Source organism: Aethalodelphis obliquidens, unplaced genomic scaffold (assembly GCF_003676395.1).
Source record: "Aethalodelphis obliquidens isolate GAN/ISIS:26980383/991018 unplaced genomic scaffold, ASM367639v1 scaffold20, whole genome shotgun sequence".
Classification (NCBI taxonomy): Eukaryota; Metazoa; Chordata; class Mammalia; order Artiodactyla; family Delphinidae; genus Aethalodelphis; species Aethalodelphis obliquidens.
The window spans coordinates 28,660,358-28,683,403 of record NW_020837964.1 but is presented as its reverse complement, the minus strand read 5'-3'; the positions used below and the strand labels follow the sequence as shown (position 1 = coordinate 28,683,403).

General features: G+C 50.5%; 2 protein-coding genes and 1 long non-coding RNA gene across 3 annotated transcripts; 1 reads left to right on the top strand and 2 right to left on the bottom strand.

The window, feature by feature from the left end:
* Nucleotides 1-3,420: 3,420 nt before the first annotated feature.
* LOC113627316 (metallothionein-1E) lies at nucleotides 3,421-4,798 on the bottom strand. The gene is made up of 3 exons (XM_027119875.1): nucleotides 4,672-4,798; nucleotides 3,995-4,060; nucleotides 3,421-3,644 (listed from the first exon to the last, which is right to left on the bottom strand). The coding sequence occupies exons 1-3, from the start codon at nucleotides 4,697-4,699 to the stop codon at nucleotides 3,553-3,555; spliced, it is 186 nt and encodes a 61-aa protein (XP_026975676.1). The 5' UTR covers nucleotides 4,700-4,798; the 3' UTR covers nucleotides 3,421-3,552.
* Nucleotides 4,799-4,914: 116 nt separating this feature from the next.
* Nucleotides 4,915-17,604, top strand: LOC113627317 (uncharacterized). The gene is made up of 4 exons (XR_003435508.1): nucleotides 4,915-5,061; nucleotides 13,353-13,494; nucleotides 14,961-15,080; nucleotides 16,853-17,604. It is a non-coding gene; the product is annotated as an uncharacterized LOC113627317 (long non-coding RNA).
* LOC113627315 (metallothionein-2) lies at nucleotides 9,613-10,528 on the bottom strand. Its single transcript, XM_027119873.1, has 3 exons — nucleotides 10,395-10,528; nucleotides 10,034-10,099; nucleotides 9,613-9,817 (listed from the first exon to the last, which is right to left on the bottom strand). The coding sequence occupies exons 1-3, from the start codon at nucleotides 10,420-10,422 to the stop codon at nucleotides 9,726-9,728; spliced, it is 186 nt and encodes a 61-aa protein (XP_026975674.1). The 5' UTR covers nucleotides 10,423-10,528; the 3' UTR covers nucleotides 9,613-9,725.
* Nucleotides 17,605-23,046: the final 5,442 nt, after the last annotated feature.

Genomic DNA, 23,046 nt, shown 5'->3' with positions numbered 1-23,046 from the left:
CTGGGGCCGGGGGCCGGGGCCCATGGCCTGAACCCCAAAGAGGCAGCGTCCCCTCCTCCCATCAAATCGTGGCAGCTCCGAGGCCTCCTCCAAACGCTGCGTCCCGGTCTAGGAATCACCTGACCTGCTTAGTGACCTAAAGAAAGACAGTCTTGAGCCTCTTTACTCTCAAAAATAGAGGCTGGAAATCTTTGTCGGTCTAGTGGTTTGGAGTCAGCGCTCTCACTTCCTAGTGTCTGGGTTGAATCCCTGGTCAGGGAACTAAGCTCCGAGAAGCCGAGTGGTACGGCGAAGAAAAAGAAAAAAAAAATAGATTGAAAATATCCTGTCGCTGCCCTGGCTAGGAAGAAAGCACTGGGTGAACCGTGGGCGTCCACTTGTACTCAAGTTCAAAATTCTTCCTCATGTAACCCCAGGGCCACTCTGTCTTGTGCCTGAGAAGCGGGCATCCAAGGCCCAGAGCTAGGGGTTCGTTACCAGTGGCGCAGGAACAGTTGGGGTCCATTTGGAGGCGACGTGAGGCCGGGGATCGAAAGCAAGCGGGCAAGAGGCACCTGAGCTGGTGGAAGGCGTGTCGTGCCTAGGAGCCTGCTTGCAGTGTTTGTTCCCAGAGGAGGCGGCCCGGGCGCAGAGGTCCCACCCACTCCTTGCACCCTCCCCGCGTCTGCGCCGCCCGCCCGCAGCGCCCGGGGCCGGGCTGTGAGCAACACTCGGGGCCGAGCGCCCGATTCTCCCAGTGCGCATGGGTCCGCTCTGCGCACGGGAGAGCCGAGTTTGGTGCCTGCTCGCGTGTAGGGACTGTTTGCCAGGAAGTACGCGGTGTCCTAGCCTCCCTGTCCGCCCCTCCCGATTTTCCCGAGGGCGGCAGCCACCTTGTTCCCGGATTTTCCAGCAACCCAGCCTCTGCGTCTCGCTGTCTTCCCCACCCCCGGCCCCCGCGCTGTTGTCTTCAGGTTCACCCTTTCCGGAGCCCGTGTGCAACCCTAGTCTCGCGCTCACGTCCCAGGCGTGGCAGGATCCTGGGAGTTGTGTGCAGAGACTGGTGGTGGATGTGACCTTCACCACCAATCCTCCGACTCCCTCTTCCCCCACCATTTCCTGTCCTGGTCCCCACGATGGTCCTTAGGCAGCGTTTCTCTAACGTTTCTCCGAAAGAGCACCACGGCCAACTCAGGCCTCTGCCTCCCATCCTTCCTTCTGTTCTCCACTACTGAATGGATGGATGGGCACATTTGTCCCTATGCTCCTGGCCTGAACTTGCCAGGGGTTTTCCTGATCCTAGCCAGTCTACCCTGCTCCGGGATGGAGGTTCCCAAAGCATGAGATCCCACCCCATGGAAGGGATCATTGTAAGTGATGGGCAGACCTGGCATTAAATAACAAAGCATGAAAAGTGGTTATTTCCCTTTCAGTGTTCAGCAGTGGGGAGAGCACTGAGCAGGCAGTCAGATCCCTCTGCACAGCTCTGTGACCTCTCTGGACTTCAGTCTCCCTCTCTGCCGCCAGAAGCACAGCTAGACTGTCTCAGAGGACCCTTCCAGCTGTGAATAATGATAGGCAGGACTCAGCATTCAGTGACCTCATAATCAGCGACCTTTGGCAAGGAGGTGAGACAGCCTTGCTATAGGTTCAGACCTCTGGATATGATCTGTGTGCCCTTAGGCAGGTTGCTTAAACTGGGTAGCTGGCACAATCATTCCAGCCCCTGCAGGTTCACTCTGTTACTGGTTCATTGTAGATCAAGTGATATGAAGGGTGGGCATTGATTTTGTGTTTCTCCAAATGGTGTGGCAGCATCTTATCCTAGGGGGGCTATTGCAGGGCATCCACACTCCCCCTGCCAGTGGATCAGTAAATTTACAATCAAACTTTAACCTCCAGCCTGGAGTAATGCTTGCAAAACCATGAGCCTTTCCCCAAGAGCTTGTTGGAATTAAACAAGATTCTGTCCCAGTAAAGTCACTGTGAACAGAAGCATCATAATAGACACTGTTTATTAAGCCCTAGTGAGGAGCTAGGCCACTCTCAATACCACATAGGGATATAATCTCCTTTTTATAGGAAATGGAGACTTAGAGAGGTTGAGCGACTCATTTAGGATATGCGGCTGGTAAGTGCTTGGTCTGTGAACCAAGACTGCCTGACACCAGCACCCATGCACCCAGCACAGGCTGGCTCCTGAAATCCCCTCTGCACACAGGACACCTGTGGGTGAGTGTGGGCCTGACACTTGGGCCACGTGACTCCTCGTTCTCTTTGACTTTACATCAAACAGCAAATCCATCCAAAAGTTGTCAGGAGGACTAGCTATTGCCATTATTTACAAGTCGCTGAGCGCCTCACTCCTTCCTAATAAATACCACCACAACTTTGTAAATGCAGAATTTGACGCTACCCTGCACAGGCAGACGTGAAGTCCTTCATCTGGAACCAGTTTCCAGGTACCTGCCTCTTGTTGGGAAATGGCTGGGTATTACCTGCAAATTCCTAGTCAGTTTGCTGGTTTCAAGTAACCAAGGGCTGGATTTTGAAGGTAGAGTTCAGCCTGACCTTAAGGAACTTCCAAAGATTCAGAGCCAACTCACCGCAGGGAGCTCTCAGGGGTAGCAGGTGTCCTGTCACTGGCACTGGGCCAGCCAAGACACATGTTCCCTGTGGGGATGGGGGGGAAGAGCTACTCCAGGTGTGGGTGGTCCACACAGTGGGGTGTTTGAAAGTGTTTTCAGCGTTCAACATACTCCTTTGATGAACACGTGGGTTTTTTTAATAATTGAAGTATAGCTGATTTACAGTATTGTGTTAGTTTCAAGTGAACAAACATGTTTTTACTTTTTAAATTTTTCCTGTATTACTCTGTTCTTCATATATTTATTCAAATTTATTGAATCAAAAATTGGGTTTTGTATCCTTTTAAATTTTTCTTAGTAGTTCACTTAATTTTATTTTACCACAGTTTAGGTTTGTGAAGTTGGAAAATAAAAACCACAGCTAGAAAATTCACACGTCTTTCAGTGCAGGGAGTTTGAGACTTCCAGGTAACTGGAGGTATGATTCCAACTTCTTTAGAGTCTTTCAAGCCTAAAATCTATGAGGAAGTGAAGTTAGCCAGGGAAATCAGAGGATGGGAAATGAGGTATTGAGAAGCCACCAACCCTTGCCATGTCACCAACCCTTGACATGATAATGGAGGAGACCTTGTATCTGCTCGACACCCTTAGAGCATCTGATCTAATGCTGTTCCGTGTTACGCAGATGAACCCAGTGAGGGAGTGTGTCTTGTCTTAGGCACTCAGTTTGCTAGGGACTCACATTTTGTTCCAGTACCCAAGTCTCTGCACTTCTCACCCAGTCTCCTACACCAGCCCTGGATGGCACAAAAGCCCTTATTCCCAATGCACAGAAAAGAAAGGCGAGTCGGAATAGTGTCAACAACTTTTATTACCACTTACATATTTCATAGGAAAGGGAATGTAGCAATCAAGTCAGAGCGGTATAAAAACGCAGGTCGGCCCGTGTTCCTCCATTGACACCTGGGGAAGGTTCTCCGTGACATCAGGCACAGCAGCTGCACTTGTCCGAGGCCCCTTTGCAGACGCAGCCCTGGGCACACTTGGCGCAGCCCACGGGGCAGCAGGAGCAGCAGCCTGGGGAGAGAGGGGTGAAAGCAGATGTCAGCGATGACTTTCCCAGGCTCCTCCTTGCCCAACAGCAGCCCTGCCACAAGCCCTCAGATCCAAAGGACCCCGAGTACAGAAAAACATGCTCTGTTCCAAGACAGTTGGGAGGACCTTGGGGTTTGGCTTCCACTACAAAGTGGCTGCCCTGCCCCATCTTAGCCCAGGACAGGCAGAAAGTCAGAAGCAGCAGTGACAGGTGCCGAAGGGCAAAGGAAGACCAGCCCCCCCGCCAAAGCCATACACTCAGAGCCCGCTCTGGGTTCCCTCCCTCACCGTAGCTGCAGCCCCCAGGTTCCCAGAGAAAGCCCTACACTCACTCTTCTTGCAGGAGGTGCATCTACAGGCTTTGCAGGTGCAGGAGCCAGCGCAGCTGCAGGAGCCGCCTGCCAGGAAGGGAAAGGCCAGCAGTGAGCAGGGAGGGGGATGCAGGAGGTACAGCAGATGGTCAGTAATCCCTCCCTGCAACCTCTTCCTGGGTGCAGGGCCCAGTGCTAGGGACTCCTGTCCAGCATAGAACAGACAGAAGTCTCACCCCTCCTTCTCTGCCCTTCTATGCAAAGGGCTGTGTACTGCCTTGTATTTACCCCACAGGTATGGTCCCAGGCTCCAGAGCCCATTCAGGATGCCTGGGTCTGGTGGCCAGGACCTTTTGTCTGAGCCCATAACAGGCAATGTCCCCTCGCACCCGGCACAGGGAATGCAGAGGCCTGGACAGAGCACTGCGGCCGACCCAGAAGCCCCCTGACACCTGGATGATGTGGCGCAGAACAGCCTTGAGCCTCAGGCCTCTCGCCTCTGAAATGGAAGCCCCAGTTGGATGGAAACACTCTAATGGGGGATGAAGGCTCTTGTCCAGGGAGAAAGCACGAGCCGGGTTAACTACAGAAGCCTACTTCAGCTCAAGCTCAAAATGTTCCTCCCTCCTCCAAACCCAGGGATGCTTCTTGGTATTGGGGAAGGGGCATCCTAAGTTCCAGAGCCAGGGGTTCCTCACCAGTGGGACAGGAGCAGTTGGGGTCCATTTGGAGGCGAGGTGAGGCCGGGGGTCCAAAGCAAGTAGCGAAGAAGAGGGTCTTGGGCCGGTTGGGGGCGTGTTGGAACCTAGCAGCCGGCGGGTCAGTTTATACCCAGAGGAGGCGGCCCGGGCGCAGAGGCCCCGCCCCCGCCTTGCACGCGGCGCGCGGATCTGCGCCTGTGCAGCCGGCAGCCCCCGTTCCGGCTGTGCGCAGCCGGGCGGGCCGAGCGCAGGGTTCCGTGAGCAAGGATTGGGTCGGTGTGCAGCGCTGCGGCCGCCCCTTTGGCGCTAGAACTCGCGGAGGGACGGTGTGCCGGGCGGCTCTCGGTTTCCCAGCTTCCCTGCCCGCCCCTTCCCAAATTTCCCAAGGTAGGCAGTCACCTTTGTTCCGGGATCTTCCAGGAACCCAGCCCCCCCCTCTCTTTGCCACCCCAGGCCCCATTGCCTTGGTGCTCAAGTTCGTCCTTTCCGGAACCCGTGTGCGCCGCGCCCGGCCCTCCTCCCCCCCCCCCTCCCCCTCCCGGCCCCCCGGCATGAGCTCACAGGCGGTGGAAAGAGCCGAGGGAGTTGTGTGCAGCGTCCCAGCTGCGGATGTGACGTTTGCCTCCCAGTACTTTTCCTTTCCCTGTGCCCAGAGGGACTTAGGCCCTATTTTTCTGTCTCAGTTTCAAGGCGGACGCTGGCCTCTGTCTGCTCCATCTTTCCTCCACTCTCTAAGTTTGAAAGGATGTATGGGCACATATGTCTGGATCCTTTGCACAAAACTCTCCAGAGACTCTCCACAGCCTAGCCAGCCCACCTCACTCCAGGGAAGTTGTTCAGAAAGTGGGATGCCCCCAGGGGAGGGGTCATTTCAGGTGATAGGCAGATCTGGCATCTGCATATCAAGAAAAATAATTGTTTCCCTTTCAATATTACTGACCATTAGACAGCATTCTGTGTGTGTCCCACCTGGTTAATTGTTTATCTTTCAACCCTCACAAAGACTCAAAAAGAGGAATACTGTTATTTATGAGCCCATTTGGCTGGTGGGAAAGGTAAGTCACAAGGATGTTAAATAACTTGCCCAGGGTCACAGAGCTGGGAAGTAGTGCCACCGGGTCTGAATCCAGTCAGCTTCCCAAGGGAAGAAGGTCAAAGATAAAGTTTTCCTTTGGCCCAAAGTTTTCCTTTGATGTATCTTCAACATCAGTGTACTGCTTGAAATCTTTTAAACAGAGAGAAGCCTCAAGCTTATCAACTCTCCAGGCCCATATCATGATTTTGTTTTCAAGGACCTAGATTGCCTTTTCCTTCTGCAAGACATCATACTGGTCCAGTACACTGATGATATTATGCTGCTCGGAGCTAGTTGCAAGAAGTAGCAACTACTCTAGGCTTATTGGTTAAAACTGTAATGGCTGTAAAAAAAAGCCTGTGGAATAGAGAAGATCCCTTAGGGCATCTCTTAGTACTACCCTGCTCTGTGATTAAAGTCAGTGAAAAACTACTATAACAACCCAATCAAGGCAGGACTGATAAAGGCTCAGACCCTTCAAAAATGAAGGTTTGGGTCACCCCAGCATCGTAAAGAACCATGACCAACTGAGATGCTTGCAGGGAGCAAAGGGGATACAGAATAGGTAGTGTAAGAAGATGTTTATAAATGTCAGCTATCACCACATGACCAGTTCCAGAAACAGAAATGACAACTGTAATTGTTAGGAGTACTGCTTCATTATTTTGTTATAAATATGTTTATATATATATGGCAAATATCTTTGTTTTCTTCCCTCTTTTATCCCCTTCTCATATAACATAGAAGGTATTGACTTTACATTGTAGTGATTACGTGTTGTTAACATCACAGTATTTGTTACGTGATATCAAGTACAAAAGTGACCATCACCCAAGGACTTTGCATCCTCCTCTGGGGATGGTGTTATACATTTTAAGTTGTAGGTAGGATAGTTGTGTCACGTTAGGCAGAAGTATGACCTTGTTATTGTCTTTGTTGGGAGATTAAGTGCGGTTTACGAAGTTGTGTGGGTGCTAGTTTGATAAGTGGTGGTCTATAACGGTTAGTTTTATGTACCCACGTGTTTTAGCTGTCATACCCAATCCTTGGTCACACGCTAGCCTGATGTTGCCGTGAAGGTATTTTTCAGATGTGATTAACATTTAAATCAGTAGACTTTGAGAAAAGCAGATTACCCTTCATAATGTGGAAGGCCTCATCCAGTCAGTGAAGGCCTTAGAGAAAAACTGAGGTCTCTTGAAGAGGAGGGAATTGGGCCTCCAGACGGCCTTTAGACTCAAGATTGCAACCAACATCAACTCCTACTGGAATTTCCAGGCTGCTGGCTAGCCCTATAAACTTCAGTTGTGCCAGCTTCCACAGTTGCATGAGCCAATTTCTTAAAATAAATCTCTCACTCTCTTTATCAATCTATCTATCTACCTACCTACATCCTGCTGGTTCTGTTTCTCTGGAGAATGCTAATACAAATATATTTTAAAACATGTAAGTCATTAAAGGAAAAATGTTAAGTAAAATACTGGTGTAAGTGGTAGCAAAGGGCACAGACTGTTGTGCTCAGGGTTATAAATCCCCAGTGCTGTTCAGTTGATGAGGACAACATAGGACACACAGCTAGGCACACCACCACTGTTTCTGTGTCTAGAGGTAAATAAATACCCCCTATGTTAATAATAATAATAAATGGCGAACATTGTAGACCACTCACCACGTGCCAAGCACCATACTAAATTCTTTTCATGTACTAGTTCTTTAATCTCCTGAATCATATGCTTTTATTTTGCCCCTTTAAAAGTGGGGGAGACCGGGCTTCCCTGGTGGCGCAGTGGTTGGGAGTCTGCCTGCCGATGCAGGGGACACGGGTTCGTGCCCCGGTCCGGGAGGATCCCACATGCTGCGGAACGGCTGGGCCCGTGAGCCATGGCCGCTGAGCCTGCGCATCCGGAGCCTGTGCTCCGCGGCGAGAGAGGCCGCAGCAGCGAGAGGCCCGCGTACTGCAAAAAAAAAAACAAACAAAAACAAAACAAAACAAAAAGTGGAGGAGACTGAGCCATAGAGAGATTATGTCCTGTGGCTGTAAGTGATGCAGGTGAGATGGGCACTCATGCAGGCGGACTGCAGCATCATGCCCTCACCCACGATCTTACACCAGGACTTCATATGACAGATGAGGATGTTGAAAGCTGGCACAGGGGCAGCAATGGGAAGAGCACTGAGCAGGCAGTCTGTATAGTTCTGTGACCTCTCTGGAATTCAGTTTTCCATGTGTCAAGCCAGGAGCACAATCTGTCCATTTCGAGAGGTCCTTCTAACTCTGAATAGTGAGAGGCAGGATTTAGCATTCAGTGACATCATTATCTGCCAGCTGTGGCCAGGGCGTGAGGTCAGCTGTAGTGTGGGTTCAGACCTCTGCCCTCTGAGCTGTGTGACCTTGGGCAGGTTGCTTAACCTCTCTGGAATCAGCACAATCACTCCAGCCCCTGCACATTCACTCTCTCACTGGTTCCTGTGCAGATCAAACGACATGAAGCATGGGAATGACTTCTGAGTCTGTCCAAATGCTGTGGCAGCATCTTGTCCTGGGGGCCTCTTTGGAGGTCATCCATACTCCCTTTGGCACCGGATCAGCAAATTTCCAATCCCATCCTTAACCTCCAACCCAGAATAATGCTTCTAAACCAGTGAGCTTTTCCCCAAGAGCTTGTTGGGAGCTAAAAGGATTCTGTCTTCATGAATGTCAGTGTGGACATAATGATCATAACGGCCACTGTTTATTAAGCCAGGACACTATCATTTAATCCCCACATAGAGATATCATCTCTTTTTCACAATTGGGAAAATAGAGACTCAGATGTTGAGTAACATGCCCAGGCCATACCACCTGTGGCAAAACAGGCTGTGAACTGAGACGCCCATGCACTCAGCACAGGCTGGTTTCTGAAACCCCCTCTTCACACAGGGCACCTGTGGGCAAGCATGGTCTTGACTCTTGGGCCACCTGACTTGTCTTTCTCTTTTATTTTACATCAAATAGCCATTCCCTCCACAAACAGCCAGGGGGACTAACTGCTGGCATTAGTTACAAGTCACAGGGCACCTCACTCCTGCCTAATAAACACCACCATACCCTCCAGACTGCAGAATCTGCCATCACCCAGCATGGGCAGACGTGAAATAGTCCATCTGGAACCAATTCTCAGGCACGTGCCCTCTTCATGGGAAATGACTGTGTAATTCCCTCCACAGCCCTAGTTATTTTGCGGCTTTCAAGTAGCCAAGGGCTGGATTTTGGAAGGACAGATTGCAACGGTGCTCAATGGACACCTTCGATGAACACGTGTGCGACGTTTTTAAATCTCTGATTTTGTTTGTTTTTCATATATTGACTGAAATTACGTGTGTGGAATCTGAAAACATGGGCTTTGTATTGTTCTGTGGCATTTTTATATTTTTTTTTGTTTCTGTTTTTTACCAAGGTTTAGGTCTGCAATGGATGGGAAATGAAATCTGTTCCTTCACCACAGGGATTTTTTTAGACGCCCCATTTAGATTCAAGCAGGTGAGGGAGTTTTCCACCCCTTTAGTCACTGAAGACTAAAATCCAGCGAGGAACTGCAGTTGAACAGGGAAACCATGGAGAATGAGGATTGTGGATTGAGAAGTTTCTGTGCCACCAACCCTTGACTTGAAAACAGAGCGGACCCTGTATGTGCCCAGTGTCCTTATAGCATCTGGCCTAAGGCTCTTCCATTTTACAAAAGATGAAGCCCAGTGGGGTAATGTGGCTTGAACAAGGCACTGGGTTTGTTAAGGGCTAACATTTTGGTCCAGAAACCAAGTCTGTGTACTGCTAGTCCAGTCCCTCACCCCAGCTCTGGTCAAGTTAAGGAAAACAGCCAGAATAAAGCCAACCACTTTTATTATCATTCTTGTATTTTATAGGACAAAAAAAAAAAGAGGAATGTAGGTTTGTCCTGGTTGCTCTATTTACACCCGGGGCAGGCTCTCCGCGACATCAGGCACAGCAGCTGCACTTGTCTGAGGTCCCTTTGCAGATGCAGCCCTGGGCACACTTGGCGCAGCCCGGAGGGCAGCAGGAGCAGCAGCCTGGGGAAGGGAAGGAGGCGGCAGAGATGAGCGCTTGGAACAGAGGATTAATGAGGCTTCCCGTCCTCTCCAGTGGAGGCGCCACCGTCCCTAGGGAAGGGGTACCTACTGCCCTATTTAAATTCCCTCCGTGGTGTAGAGGGCTGGAGGCGTGAGGGGCGGGCCTGGCGGAGGGGTGGGCGCGTTAGGGGTAGATGTAGAGAAAATTCCACTTACTCTTCTTGCAGGAGGTGCATTTGCAGTCTTTGCATTTGCAGGAGCCGGGACACGCGCAGGATCCGCCTGCAAAGAGAACGGCCGACATAAAAACGGTTCCCGGAGACTCGAACGCGGGCATGGGTGCTAGGAGCCCGAGTTGGAGTCCCAGTTCCACAACCAACTCGTGGGAACCTGGGCAAGCCACGAACTCTGATCTCCTTATCGGTCAAACGGGATCTCCTAGTTTAACTTAGAATAGAGGCGGGTACACCAAAACGCTTTCGAAAGGGGCAATTTGTGCCCGGAAAGTGAGTGACGAGTTAGAAATTGCTTCTCTAGTTCTACAATTGACACCCAATCCCGAACCAAATCTCCTTACCCGCGGTGCAGGAGCAGTTGGGATCCATGGCGAGACGAAGCGGAGGCTGGGGTCCGGAGACTGCGTCACGAAATATGGCAGGGAAGTCGAGGGGGCGTGCTGGAGCGGAGGGCGCTGTGGGCTGCCTTTATAGCGGGAAGGAGCCGGGGCGAGTGCAAAAGCCCTCCGGGGCGGGCGCCGCCTGCACACGCCCCGCGCTGAGTCACTGGCGGCCCGCGCGGCGCCCCGAGCTGTGCACACGGACCACCCGGCACCAGTTCTCAGTAGCCGCCCTAGGTGCGCCTCGGCGAGGGAGGGCCGGGTGCAGAGCGCGGACCCCGCATGCAGGGCTGTGCTGGGCTGTGCGCGGAGCACCCTGACCCCTGCCCTTCGCTGTGTGCGCAGTTCCCGCCACCGCCTTCCCCCTACCCCAGCACGCCCCACCCCAACCCTCCCCACCGCGTCCGGTACCCTGTGCTTGAACCTAAGAGAGTGGGTCTTGCGGATCCTGCTCCGGGGGAAAACCGGTGGGAAGTCAGGACAGATTAAAAAAAAAACTCTTTGCACCCGTCAGGGCTTAAAAATTGTGTAGCATCATATTAAACCCGTGGGCTGGTTATTGATAACATATGCTGTATATCGAGTGCTTTAGCATGAGATAGGGAAAGTGTAAGCGTGTTATGTGCGAGCTCTCATTTAATCCTCTAACAACCCTGTGATGTAAGGACTAGTCATCATTCCCATTTTAGAGTATGGAGGCCCAGAGAAGTTAAGTAACTTGCCCGAGGTCACAGAGCTAGTGAGTGGCAGAGCCTGGTTAGAATCAGTGGGCCCAGCAGATGCTGAAGTCACTCTAAGGGTAGACATCACCAACAGGGGAGAATAAAGATCAAGAAGCCATAAGCCTTGTACCCAGGAAACTCATAGTCATTGGGGCAGCCTCATGGGTGCGTGGGGAAAAGTAATACCAGGGTCATGGCTAGGATGGAGGCAGGGGGAACAGAGGGGAGACCCAGTCCAGCCTGAGAGGAGGTGGGCCTGTCAGGTGGGCCCTTGCCTTGGGCCTGAGAGTGAGAAAGTCTTTGCCAGGCAGGGGAAGAGGAAGGAGTTGTATTCCAGCCCGTGGAAGAAGCAGCCGGGTGGAAAGTTGGCATTCCCATGGAACATTTGGAAGGGAAAACCTCACAAGAACTTTCTTCCCCAGTAGATGCAGAGGGGAAGAGTAGAAGTGCGGTCCAAATTCCTTTCTGGGGAGGTACATCCTGCTTCCCTGCTGGCACATGTCTGGCTGCTGTGAAATGGATCTTAGATCATTATCCTGGGATTGTCCAGAGTGTGTCATCAGATGAGCAGGTTACTGGAAGGTTGGTGGCAGGTTTAGGGAATGCTGGTTGCTGCAGTAGGGAGTTTAGTGAGGGGGTGGGCGGAGGACAGGCCGTCCTCACAGCATTTACTGTAAAATCCTGTGGAAATGCCTTCACAGCTCAGCTCAGACGTCACTTTCTCCTGGGAGCCCGTCCTGACCCCTGTGCTAGGTCAGGATGCCTGTGGAATGCGCTGGTAAACAACTTGTCCTTTCCTTCCTGGCACTGCCCATGTCTGTAATACATAGGAAAGTGTGTGATTCTGCGACCTTTGTCCCTCCACAGCTACCTGCCACTGAAAACACCAAGAGCGCTCACTGCCCCTGAAATGTGCTTCCAGCCCTCGGCCCAGGGCCAGGTTTACAGTTGGCGCTTAATAAATATTTGTCAAATCAATTAATAGGGGTAAATCCCCTGATGTGTCCTCCCTTCCCAGCCCTGCCTCCCGGCATTAGGGCCGATTACAAAATGAAAGTAAAAAACTTGTTTTTCACCACTCTGGGATCTGTGTGGTCATGTGGTCACTCAGAAACTCCATGCAGGGCAGGAGAGTTGAATTGTCAGAAGGACTAAATTCTAATGGTCACTCTGCCACTCACTTGCTGAGCGACCTTGGGGCTATTATGGGCCAGGGCTCCCCTGAGCATCAGTTTACTCATTTGTCAAATGATCAGATTGTACTAGAATTTGAGGGTCACATGCAAACACGCTCTGATGTTAGAGCCAAGGTCTCAGAAATCTCGCTGTGTCTGGCAGCCCCGTGGACTGAGAGCATGGGAGGGCTGCTCTTTGGATGGTGGGCAGATTTTGCTGCTGTTGTTACATACGCACCCACATTGTATGCAAAATTCCTGGTTTCTTATAAACCAGATGGTCCCTTGTCCACTCAGGGGAAACAGTCCAACTCACTGAGGAGACAATAACGCTTATTTTTGCCCTGTAAACTATTGAATCAAGCCCTGGGTTTGGGCCATCTGTGTTGGCAGTAAAATTTGTTTTCAGGTCTAGCTGTCTCCCTTAAGTCATTTTGACTCTGAGAGGAGAGGGAGGACCAATCGGCAAAGGTGAAGGGCAGCCCAGGCCCAGTTTTGCTTATCTCTGTACCCATGTAAGCCTTGCGGGACAGAGGTGGAGAGTGAGGCCTTTCTAATGCCTGCAGTCCTCATGTGGTAGGAAGTGAGGAAAATGAAGCCAAGCAGCATAAGATGAGGAAAAACACCCCTCTACAAGTGTGGTGTGAGCTATCAGTATGAGGCAATGATGTGGCCCTAGTCTGCATTAATAGAAGTGTGCCATCCAGAATGAGGGAGGTGACTTTTTGTCTCTTTTTAACTGCTAATGGGGGTATTTTTAGTTCTGCTGCTGAGTCATCCATTCATCCTTACCCTGTGACAGTACCCTTAGGTTTCCTTTGTAGAATCACTCTTCCCTACTCCTAATCCACGTGGACTAAGGTGGATGGATGGAGTAGGCCCCATTCGTGGGCTCCCAGGAAATTCCATCTTCCTGGACATAGTGATTGGCTCTGATTGGGTCACCTAGCCATGAACCAGAGAGAATCAATGGAACTCCTCCTGGAAATGCTAGGAGAATGACAGATACTCTTTCCATCTAGACTTCAACCTGAAAGCGTGTGAAGCTGAGTTTCTAGAGCCTTTGTCTCCATGAGAAAGAGCCTGAGAATAAATTTATTGTAAAGGAAATGGAGCCTGACAATATCATTGGAGCACCTGGATCCAGCCAAGCCTGAAGCCACTGTGAGTCCAAAATTTCCTTTTTTGTTTAAATCATTCTGGGTAGATTCTTAACTGGCACAGTTGGGCAGACCACCCTGAGGGCTGTGTTCATTATTGGGCTTCAACAGTCCAGAAGACAGTTGATCACAATAGTCCTAAGACTCAAAACCCCATCATGTGAGCAACAGCTGAGAGGGGTGGGCAGGCTCAATCTGGAAGAAAACAGTTACCTTCGGATATGTGGGCAGTGGTTGCTCCTGTAGCCGTGCAACAAATCACCCAAAACTGCAGTTTAAACAACAACCAGTTTATTGTCGCTCCTGGTTTTGTGGGTCAGGAATTTGAGAAGCACTCATTTGGGTGATTCTTTTGTTTCATGTGTCACTGTCTGAGGTCACTTGGTGGCATTCAGTTGGTGGATGGGCTGGTCTGGAGGATCTAAGACAGTTTCACTCACGTGTCTGGCACCCTAGCAGGCGTGGCTGGATGGCTGAGCTCAGCTGGAACTAAAGACCAGAGCTCCCTCCTGTGGCCTCTTCGGCATGGTGGCCTCAGGGTAATTACATTTGGCGCAGGGCGCCAAGGGTGAGAGTCCCAAGAGACAGGAGTGGTAGCTGTGTCTCTTAAGCCCTGGGCCCTGAAACTAGCACAGGTCACTTTCACCACTTTTGATTGGTCAAGAAGCCACAGAGCCTGCCCAGATTCGAGGGGAAAGGATGAAGACCCCAGGTCTTGATGGAAGGAGTCAACATGTTTGCAATTATCTCTCATCTGCCGTAGTAGTCATGGGGCGTAATATTGAGCACGTACTAGGCATCAGGACGTTCTGAGTGTATTTCACTTAGACCTCGGCACAGTCCTACAAGGCAGATGCTGTTAGTATCTCAGTTTTACAGATGAGGCACTGAAGAGCTACATGGCCTGTTCAGGGTCACACAGCTGTAAGTGGCAGTGTGGGGATTTGAACCCAGGACTTTCTGATGCCACAACTACATGTTTATGCCATGCTGAAAAGAAGAGAATAGACTTGTGCTCTGTGGTCCCAAGGGCAGTACCAGGAATAAAGATTCTGCTCTGGGTGGGAAGGGCCTTTCTTGCAATTAGAGCTGGTGACGACTGGAAGGGACTGCCTTGGGAGATAGTTTCCTGTCACCAAGGCAATAGGAACAGAGGCTGGTGGATTCTGGCATTAGATGGTGGGATAGAAAGAATAGATATATTTATTGTGAGAAGATCATCAACATTGTGGAGGTGATGAACTAGCCTACCTCTGCAAGATCTCCTTCCAAATCACGACGCCCTGAGCACCTCTGTCACCACCATCATGCACACGTTCATCAAAGACACCCTTGCCCACACACACACACACACACACACACACACACATATATAAATTTCCCTTTTAATGTGATTAGCATTATACTATACATATACCTTGGTTTTTTTTCCCCACTGAATGGTAAGATGCGGTGGTCTTTCCATTGCAGGTGTGTTTTTATCAGATGTTCATTATGACCATTTTTATACTTCACTCCTGAAGGATATTTAGCTTGTTTTGAGGCTTCTGCTGATACCAACGATGGGACAGTGAACTTCCTGGGTTGAAGGTATGTATGTTTTAAATTTGAGTAACTACTGCTAAAATACCCTCCAAGTTTCTCTTCAAGACCCTGCTTTCAATTCTTTTGGGTATATACCCAGGAGTGGAATTGCTGGATCATAAGGTAATTCTACTTTTAATTTTTGGAGGAATCACCATTTTACATTTCCTCCAATAGTGCACAAAGGTTCCAATTTCTCCACATCCTTGCCAACACTTATTTGTTTTTTTGTTATTTTTGTCTTCCTGATACTGGTCATCTACTACGGTCTGAATATTTGTGTCCTTTGGGGCCTTTGAGAGGTGCTTAGGTCATGAGGGTAGAGCTCTCATGAATGGGATTAGTGCTTTTATAAAAGAAACCCCACAGAGCCCCTAGTCCTTTCCACCATGTGAGGATGCAATGAGAAGTCTCTGACCCAGAAAAGGGGCTTCACCCAACCATGCTGGCACCCTAAACTCAGACGTCTAGTCTCTCAAACTGTGAGAAATAAATTTCTGTTGTTTATAAGCTGCCCAATCTCTGGTATTTTGTTACAGCAGCCCAAAGGGACAGACACTATCCTAATGGGTGTGAGGTAATTTAGCTTTGTTTTGATGCTTTTTGTAACACAAGGCAAGCCAGAAACAAACAGAGAAGACAAGCATGGTTAGGTTTAAGAGCCTAGACTTTAGTCAGACAGCCTGGGTTCAAATCCTGGCTCTACCACATTCTAGCTTTGTTGCCTGTTAAGCACAAGACAGCAGGCTCAAAATGGAGTTGCTTATGCTAAGCCCCATGTCACCAGGAACTTCGGCCCGCCCAGAAATCTTTAACCAATCAGGAATCACCTGATCAGCACTAGTTAGGTAATCTGCCTGAGAGGCCCCTGCCATCCCTTGAAGGAAAGTAACTGCAATAACCAACCTGCTTTTTTGCCTGTTATGACTTCCTTGTTCCCTACTAGCTATAAAAGTCTTTCATTCTGTGCAGCTCCTCTGAGTTCCTTTCTATCTGCTACATTGGATGCTGCCCGATTTGAATAGATATTTGCTCAAATCAACTCTTAAAACATTTTAATATGCCTCAGTTTCTCTTTCAGTAGACTGCATGCAGATTACCCTGAGCCCTATTGCCCCATCTGTAAAATGGGTTTACTAATCATACCATTCTTCTAGAGTTGTAAGGATCACGTAAGATAATGTACTTAAGAGAACTTTGTACAAGATAATCTCGCATTTATCAATCTTTTTGGTGTCTTAGTTAAAAGAGGTATCTCTACCCCAAAGTAATAAGCATTCTCCTATTTTCCTCTTCCAAATTCTCTTACAGCTTTGATTTTGCTCCTGGGTGTTTAAGTCAATTGGAAATTATTTTTTATCTGATATGCAAAGGGGTAGCCCATTGTTTCAGCACTTTTCACTAACTAGTGTATCCTTTTGCTGATGATTTCATGTCTCTTACTTGCAGCTGCACTGGGGTCTATTTTTGAACTATCCTCTCTGTCCCACTGATCTATTCCTGAGCCGACACCACTTCCTAGAGCTTTAGAACAAGAACTGGTATGCGGTTAGAACAAGCCTTTTTTGTTGTTCCTTTCCAACACTGGCTTGGCTTTTCTGGCACTGTTTTTTGAAACTCAGCCTGTTGGGTTAAACAACAAAATCCTGGTGGGCTTTTGAATGGACTGTCCTGATAAAGCAACTTGGAGGAAAACTGACATGTTTGCAGCACTGTGTTCTCTTAACTGGGAAACTTTTCTCTGCCAGAATTCTATTTTTCTTTTCCATTCAACCCAGGTAGAATCTGCGTGTTCCCTTTTATCAAGGACTGTACCACAACTACTGTGGATTGAAGCACTCATTACCCTACTTCCTCTTGAAGAGGGAAGGAGCTGGACACAAACTACCAAATGAGAAGGTTTGAAAAGGAGCTGAACGATCTGTTCGCGGAGACAGGCTGCTCAGGGCGGTGACCTTGGAAACGCAGCTGAACGGTTTCCCAAGACAGGCCCCAGGCCTCCTGGCCTCTCCTCTAATGACCCTGAAAACAGGCAGCTTTGCAGGAGCAGCTAGAAAATTCCAGAAACTGCAGGCCTTTGGGGCTGGGGGCTGGTTTTAACTTCCCCCAACCCCATTGTACAGATGCAGAGAGTGAGGCTGAGAGGCAGGAGAAAGAGACAGACCCATATGGGTCTGGTCTCCCCTCTTTCCCCAGAGTTAAGCTTGACTTGGCAAGAGGGTCAAGTGGCATATGAAGGTGCGGGAGGATGTCCTCAGCCCCCGAAGTTCCATTCGAGTCCCAGAAAGACCAGTGGCCAATCTCAGGATTTTATATTTCAACTGAGCTGTCCCCTCAGATGAGGCTCCTTCTACCCTCCATGTCCTGCCCCTTTAAGAAGAGACCAGTCCTTGCTTTATGTCATTCATAGGATTTATTGTCACTTGCCAGTGGCTAGCAGGGGAAGGGGACACGCCCCCGAGCCTCACCACGGGGACAGGTGGCGCTGGGCCACCCAGCACTATTTACACACGTTTCGCACGGGGCACGTCCTCACTGGCAGCAGCTGCACTTCTCCTCAGCTTCGGCGCCCTCTCCGCCTTTACACACACAATCCTTGGCGCATTTCTCACACTCTGCGGGGCAGCAGGAGCAGCAGCCTGCAGATAAAATGGGGGCACCCAGTCTGATGGCCTCGCCTCCCCCATCTGTCCCCATCAAGAGGGAGGGGGAAAAGGAGGGATGCCAGAGGTCACTGCCCCCTTCCTAGTCTCACACCTGGGTTGACTCAGCATCTCTGTTGTGTCAGCTATGCTCTGGGCTACCCTGGGAGAGGGGTACCTAGTAACTAGCCCACAGCCCCTTCTGTGAGCACAGGACTCCCCGGGATGGGGGTATTAGGCCCACGCTGGGAAGCTGTAAGCCTGGAGGAGAAAACATCCAGGGTAAATGGCCTTGAAGGATAAAGCTGCAGGAGCAGAGATGGTACAGGTGTAGGGAGTCCAGGAGATTCACGGCCAGGGGGTGGGGTGGGGGTGCTCCACACCTAGTCTAACACGCAAAGAAGAAGGGCGCCTTCCCCCCACCTCCTTCTCCCCCTGCGTGTTCAACTGCTTTGGGGAGATTCAGGGGGGTAAAATCGAGGGGATCCACAAAGGCCTGAGAGAGCCCAAGGGACCCCAACTCCAGAGCTAACCCCCAGCCTCACTAATGGCTCCCCAGGCACTGGAGGTTTTGAGGGGAGGAATTGGACCAGGATAGCAGTTCTCAATCCCAACTGCCCATTAGAATCTTCCGGGAATTTACAAAAACATCTTGCCACCGTAGGGCCTAAGGTAACAATCATTGAGGGAGGGGCCCCTGCAACTGAGTCTTAAGGCCTCCCGCGTGGTTCTGTTACTTCAAAGCAATGTAACAGGGGGCCTAGGGTTCGCTCTGTATTGCGTGGACAGGCCTTGTGCTCTGGGGAGCACAGCAGGGAGGGGAAGGGCAGAGGGGTCCCCACACTCACTCTTCTTGCAGGAGGTGCATTTGCATCCCTCACACTTGCAGGAGTCAGCGCAGGTGCAGGAGCCGCCTAGAGAGGGAGGTACCACAGGAAGAGTTAAACTGGTGAAACTTGGGGTGGGGCCAGGCCCCTTGGGGGAAATGACTCCCTTTCCCCAAATGTCCTTGAGCAAAGGCGTAGGGCACGGGGTTCTTTGCAAGTAAAGGGGCGCGCTGTGCCGCAGGATGGGGGCGGGGGCTCACCAGTAGGGCAGGGGCAGGTCTCAGGATCCATGTCGAGAGGAGCTGCCGCCGGAGGAGGTTGAGTTGGCTTCTCGGGCAATTGGACGCACTAGCGGCAGCAGGTGGCTAGGCTTTTATAGCCCCAGGCGGGGGCGCGTAGGCACAGCGCTCCAGGCGCGCGCGCGCGTCCTCTTCGCCTGGGAGCACCAGCTTGGGCGGAAGCGCGCACTGCGGCAGCCGTTCCCCCCTCCCCCGCCGTGTGCACGTTCGGGCGCTGCCCCCCACCCCCACCCCCGCTGCCTCGCGCACAGCCGGGTGCGCGCAGCCACCCACTTCCCACCGTGTGCAGGGGGGGACACTGCCCCGCCCGCCTGCCTGCCAGTGTGTACCGCCGCAAATGCCTACCCGCAGACAGTGCACACTTCCCTCCTCTGAAAGCGGAAGGAGAGAAAAAGGCTTTGTTATTCCCCAGCCCTTCCCTGCCTCTTATCCCTTCCACCCCCCCTTATCCCTTATTCTAGGATTCCTTATCCAAGTGGGCTGCTGAGCCACCATGCTGCTTTAGGACTCCGTTCCCTGTGTGTCTCATGGGGAGAGAACACCGCCGGAAGGGCCCTCGCAAACTGGCTTCGGGAGAGGCCTGCTCTGGGAGGCCTAGAGGGCAGGTCTGGGGTGACTAGTGGGAGTTTGGGGACGGAGGAAGGGTAGCGGTGCCAGGTGGCTGCATCTCAGATTCAAAGGGAAGCGGATCTCCTTTCATCTGTTCCTTCTGTTGGGTTTCTGAGTCCCTTGTACTTGTGGTAGGCTGAAAAACGGCCCCTCAAGAGCTATCCATGTCAAATCCTGGGATCTGCGACTATCACCTTATTTGGAAAAGGGGACTTGGCAGATGTAATTAAATTAAGGATCTTAAGGTGAGATCATCCTGGATTATCCAGATAGGCCCTAAATCCAGCGATGAGCATCCTTAGAAGATCCACAGAGAATAGAAGAGGAGGAGACGACGTGACCACAGAGGCAGAGATTGAAGTGATGTGGCCGGCAGCCGCAGAAGCTGGACACAGAACAGTTCATGTCCTTTGCTAATAAGTCTGTGTCCTCACTCAGCAAATCAAGACACTTAGTCCCTAGGAAACAGAGGAACAAAGGACAGCATTAGACAACTGGTCAAGGGTTAAAGAAGCAGGAGAAAGGATTGCTAATGGCATTTCAGACAGGGCAGTCACATGGCAACCCCCATGGGGAAGCTTCACTTTTCCTGCTTGTAGTGCAAGTACCTTTCTCATGGTTGTATTGGGCTTCACAGGGGCAAGGCTCATCTAGAGACAGTGAAAAAAAAAATTATCCCAGGACTCCTGCAATAAAATATTTGAAAGGTGAAGGTGGGAGAGGTTAGCATCCGGCATTTGGTTGGAACACCTATTGCCTTGCCAAGAATGGAAGTTCCTCCACAAGCCCTCCCAAAGGGATCTTATCACCTCTCACACCCAATTTCCACTTTTTTAAAAGAGATACTGAGATAGGCTGGGACCTGGGACTCTCTACCAGAGTGCTTGCACTTGAACCTGTACAAACGTCTCTTCATTTACAAAGAAACTGTAAGAGGGACTTCCTGGCTGTCCAGTGGTTAAGACCCTGCACTTCCAGTGCAGGCGGCACAGGATCGATCCCTGGTCGGGGAACTAAGATCCCACATGCCGCACTGCGTGGCCAAAAAAAAAAAAAAACTGAGAGACGAAAAATAACCTCGCATGCGCAGTCGGGGCAATTGTGAACAGCAGGATACTTTAAAAGGGCCACAAACCAACCGCCATTTCTGAAGTGCCGAGAGGAAAGCCAGGGTACTGCGCATGGTCTCTGCACACAGCACCACCCTGGGAGTGGGCAGACCACCTAAGCCACCCCTCCGGCCCAACCCACCAAACGGCCCCTACCCTCACCCCATTTAAGGAACCAGCCCACCCTCCTTGGAGAGCGAGCGAGGGCACCTGTTTCTCGTTTTCACTCCCTTGTGCTATAGCACTAGCCCCAGTAAAAGCTTGCCTGAATTTCTCATCTGGCCTCTTGTCAATTTCTCTTGATTAAAGAGTCAATACCTGTGTAGGATTTGCAGCCCTCCCTCTTTGGAGGTGGTCCCAAGGCTGCTCCCCAAGGAAGGCGGGTCTGGTGAGTCCCCAGGCTTTGATTCTGCTGAGTGGGGGAGACTGAAACTCGCTAGGAGAGAGTGGACCTTGCTCCGAATCTCCCACATGAAAAGCTGAGCCTCTTCCAAATCTGAGCTGGACAAAGCAGTTTAAAATGTTGGTTGGAAACTCCCCACCCCCAAAATATTAGCTTCCAAGTGGCCTCCAATAAGGGATTGAGCTAACTTTCTCCAGGCTTTTGCAAGTTTGCTACGTGTTGCCCCACAAGTCTTAAGCTTCAGTAAAGTCGAAGGAAGGGAAAAAAGGAAGAAAGAAGAGTCCAAAGAGGAGACGATATAATCTTATATCCCAAGGTATTTAACGTGAAGCCCGGGTTGGTTCTCAACAGTGGCTTCATGCGGTTTCAGATCGCAGAGCTCACCATCTCTAGCACTGTTTATTTCTTGCTTGTTTTTGTTTTGCCTGAGGGCACTCCAGCCTCAGACTTGCCTGGCCTAGGCCCTAGCCTTGACCCCACTCAAGGCCTCACAATCTCAGGCTTTCAGTACCAGGTGAGATGTGTATCCCAACACACTCAGCTAAAGCTGCCTCCCGGCCATTTCCCTTCGGGGCTCTCAGATTTCCTCGGGATTTACACTCGAGCTGGGAGAACAATCTCCGCCCCCCACCCACCGTGATGGGTAATTTTTTGTGTCAACCTGACCAGGCTCAGGGATGCCCAGATAGCTGATTAAACATTACTTCTGAGCACATTTGTGAGGATATTTCCAAAAGAGATAAGCATTTGAATCAGAAGACTGAGTAAAGAAGATCACCCTTACCATTGTGCGTGGACGTCATCCAATCTACTGAGGGTGCGTGTAGAACAAAAAGGCAGAGGAAGGGTCAATTCGCGCTCTGCCTGAGCTGAGATATCCATCTTCTCCTGCCCTCGGACTCCTGGCTTTCCGGCCTTTGGACTTGGACTGGGATTTCCACCATCGGCTCCTCTGTTCCCAGGCTTCCAGACTCAGGTTGAATTACACCACCGGTTTTCCTGGGCGTCCAGCTTGCATGTGACTAATTGTGGGACTTCTCAGCCTCCATAATGATGTAAGTCGATTCCTAACATCTCTCTCTCTCTCTCTGTGTATATGTATATCTCCCACTGTTCTGTTTCTCTACATCACCCCACACCTAAGGGTGGCCAGGATATTGAGAGATCTGAAAACCGCAACATCCTTCGGAGACACCCTCCCCCCAATTCTTCACATGGCCAGGCCCCTCATCCTTCAGTTCTCAGCTTCTGTGACCTCTGAAAAGCATTTCATGTAGATGTGTCACTCCAGAGGGTTCCCCATCACCCCCATCTTTATTTCCCTCTGACCCCTTGTTAATTCTCACGATGTAAACTGATTTTATGCTCCCTCCGCCAGTGATACTTCTTCCCCAGGTATCCACATGGCTCATTCCCTTCTTTCTTTATCCTACACTGTTGCTCAAATCTTGCTGTCTCCATGAAGCCCACCATGATCACCCTGTTTAAAATTGCAACACATACCTCAAACCCACAGGACTCCTGATCCCCCATACTTTGCTCTATCTTTTCTTTTTTCATAGCATTTAACACCTTCTAATGAAGTAAATTACTTATTTGGAAAGCTTATGTGCCGTCACCCCCTGCTAGAATTTAAGCACCGTGATCCGATAAGGAATCATTTCTTTTGTTCACTGACATATGAAGTGCCTGGAACAGTGTCCTGTACATGGGAGACATTCAGGAGATATTTAGTGAATGAATGAATGAATGAATGGCTCTGAAGTCAAGTTGTTGCCTTTGTTACCTACCAGGATTCCTGGCCTCCTTAATCAATAGAAATTGATAAGAGGCCAGACAAGAAATTCAGGCAAGGCTTTTATTTTTATTTTTTAATATTTATTTATTTGGTTGCACCAGGTCTTAGTTGTGGCTCGAGGGTTCTCCTTAGTTGTGGTATGAGAACTCATAGTTGCGGCATGCATGTGGGAATCTAGTTCCCTGATGTGGGATCTAGCTCCCTGACCAGGGATCGAACCTGTGCCCCCTGCATTGGGAGCACGGAGTCTCATCCACTGCGCCACCAGGCAAGTCCCCAGGAAAG

Bases quoted from the DNA above. Each gene is read 5' to 3' on its own strand.
- LOC113627315 (XM_027119873.1), bottom strand. From the start codon at position 10,422: ATGGATCCCAACTGCTCCTGCACCGCGG. The intron at 10,100-10,394 runs GTAAGGAGATTT...TTCTCTTTGCAG, and splicing joins CAACTGCTCCTGCACCGCGG to GCGGATCCTGCGCGTGTCCC. The intron at 9,818-10,033 runs GTAAGTGGAATT...TCCCTTCCCCAG, and splicing joins ATGCACCTCCTGCAAGAAGA to GCTGCTGCTCCTGCTGCCCT.
- LOC113627316 (XM_027119875.1), bottom strand. From the start codon at position 4,699: ATGGACCCCAACTGCTCCTGTCCCACTG. The intron at 4,061-4,671 runs GTGAGGAACCCC...CCTTCCTGGCAG, and splicing joins CAACTGCTCCTGTCCCACTG to GCGGCTCCTGCAGCTGCGCT. The intron at 3,645-3,994 runs GTGAGTGTAGGG...CTCTCTCCCCAG, and splicing joins ATGCACCTCCTGCAAGAAGA to GCTGCTGCTCCTGCTGCCCC.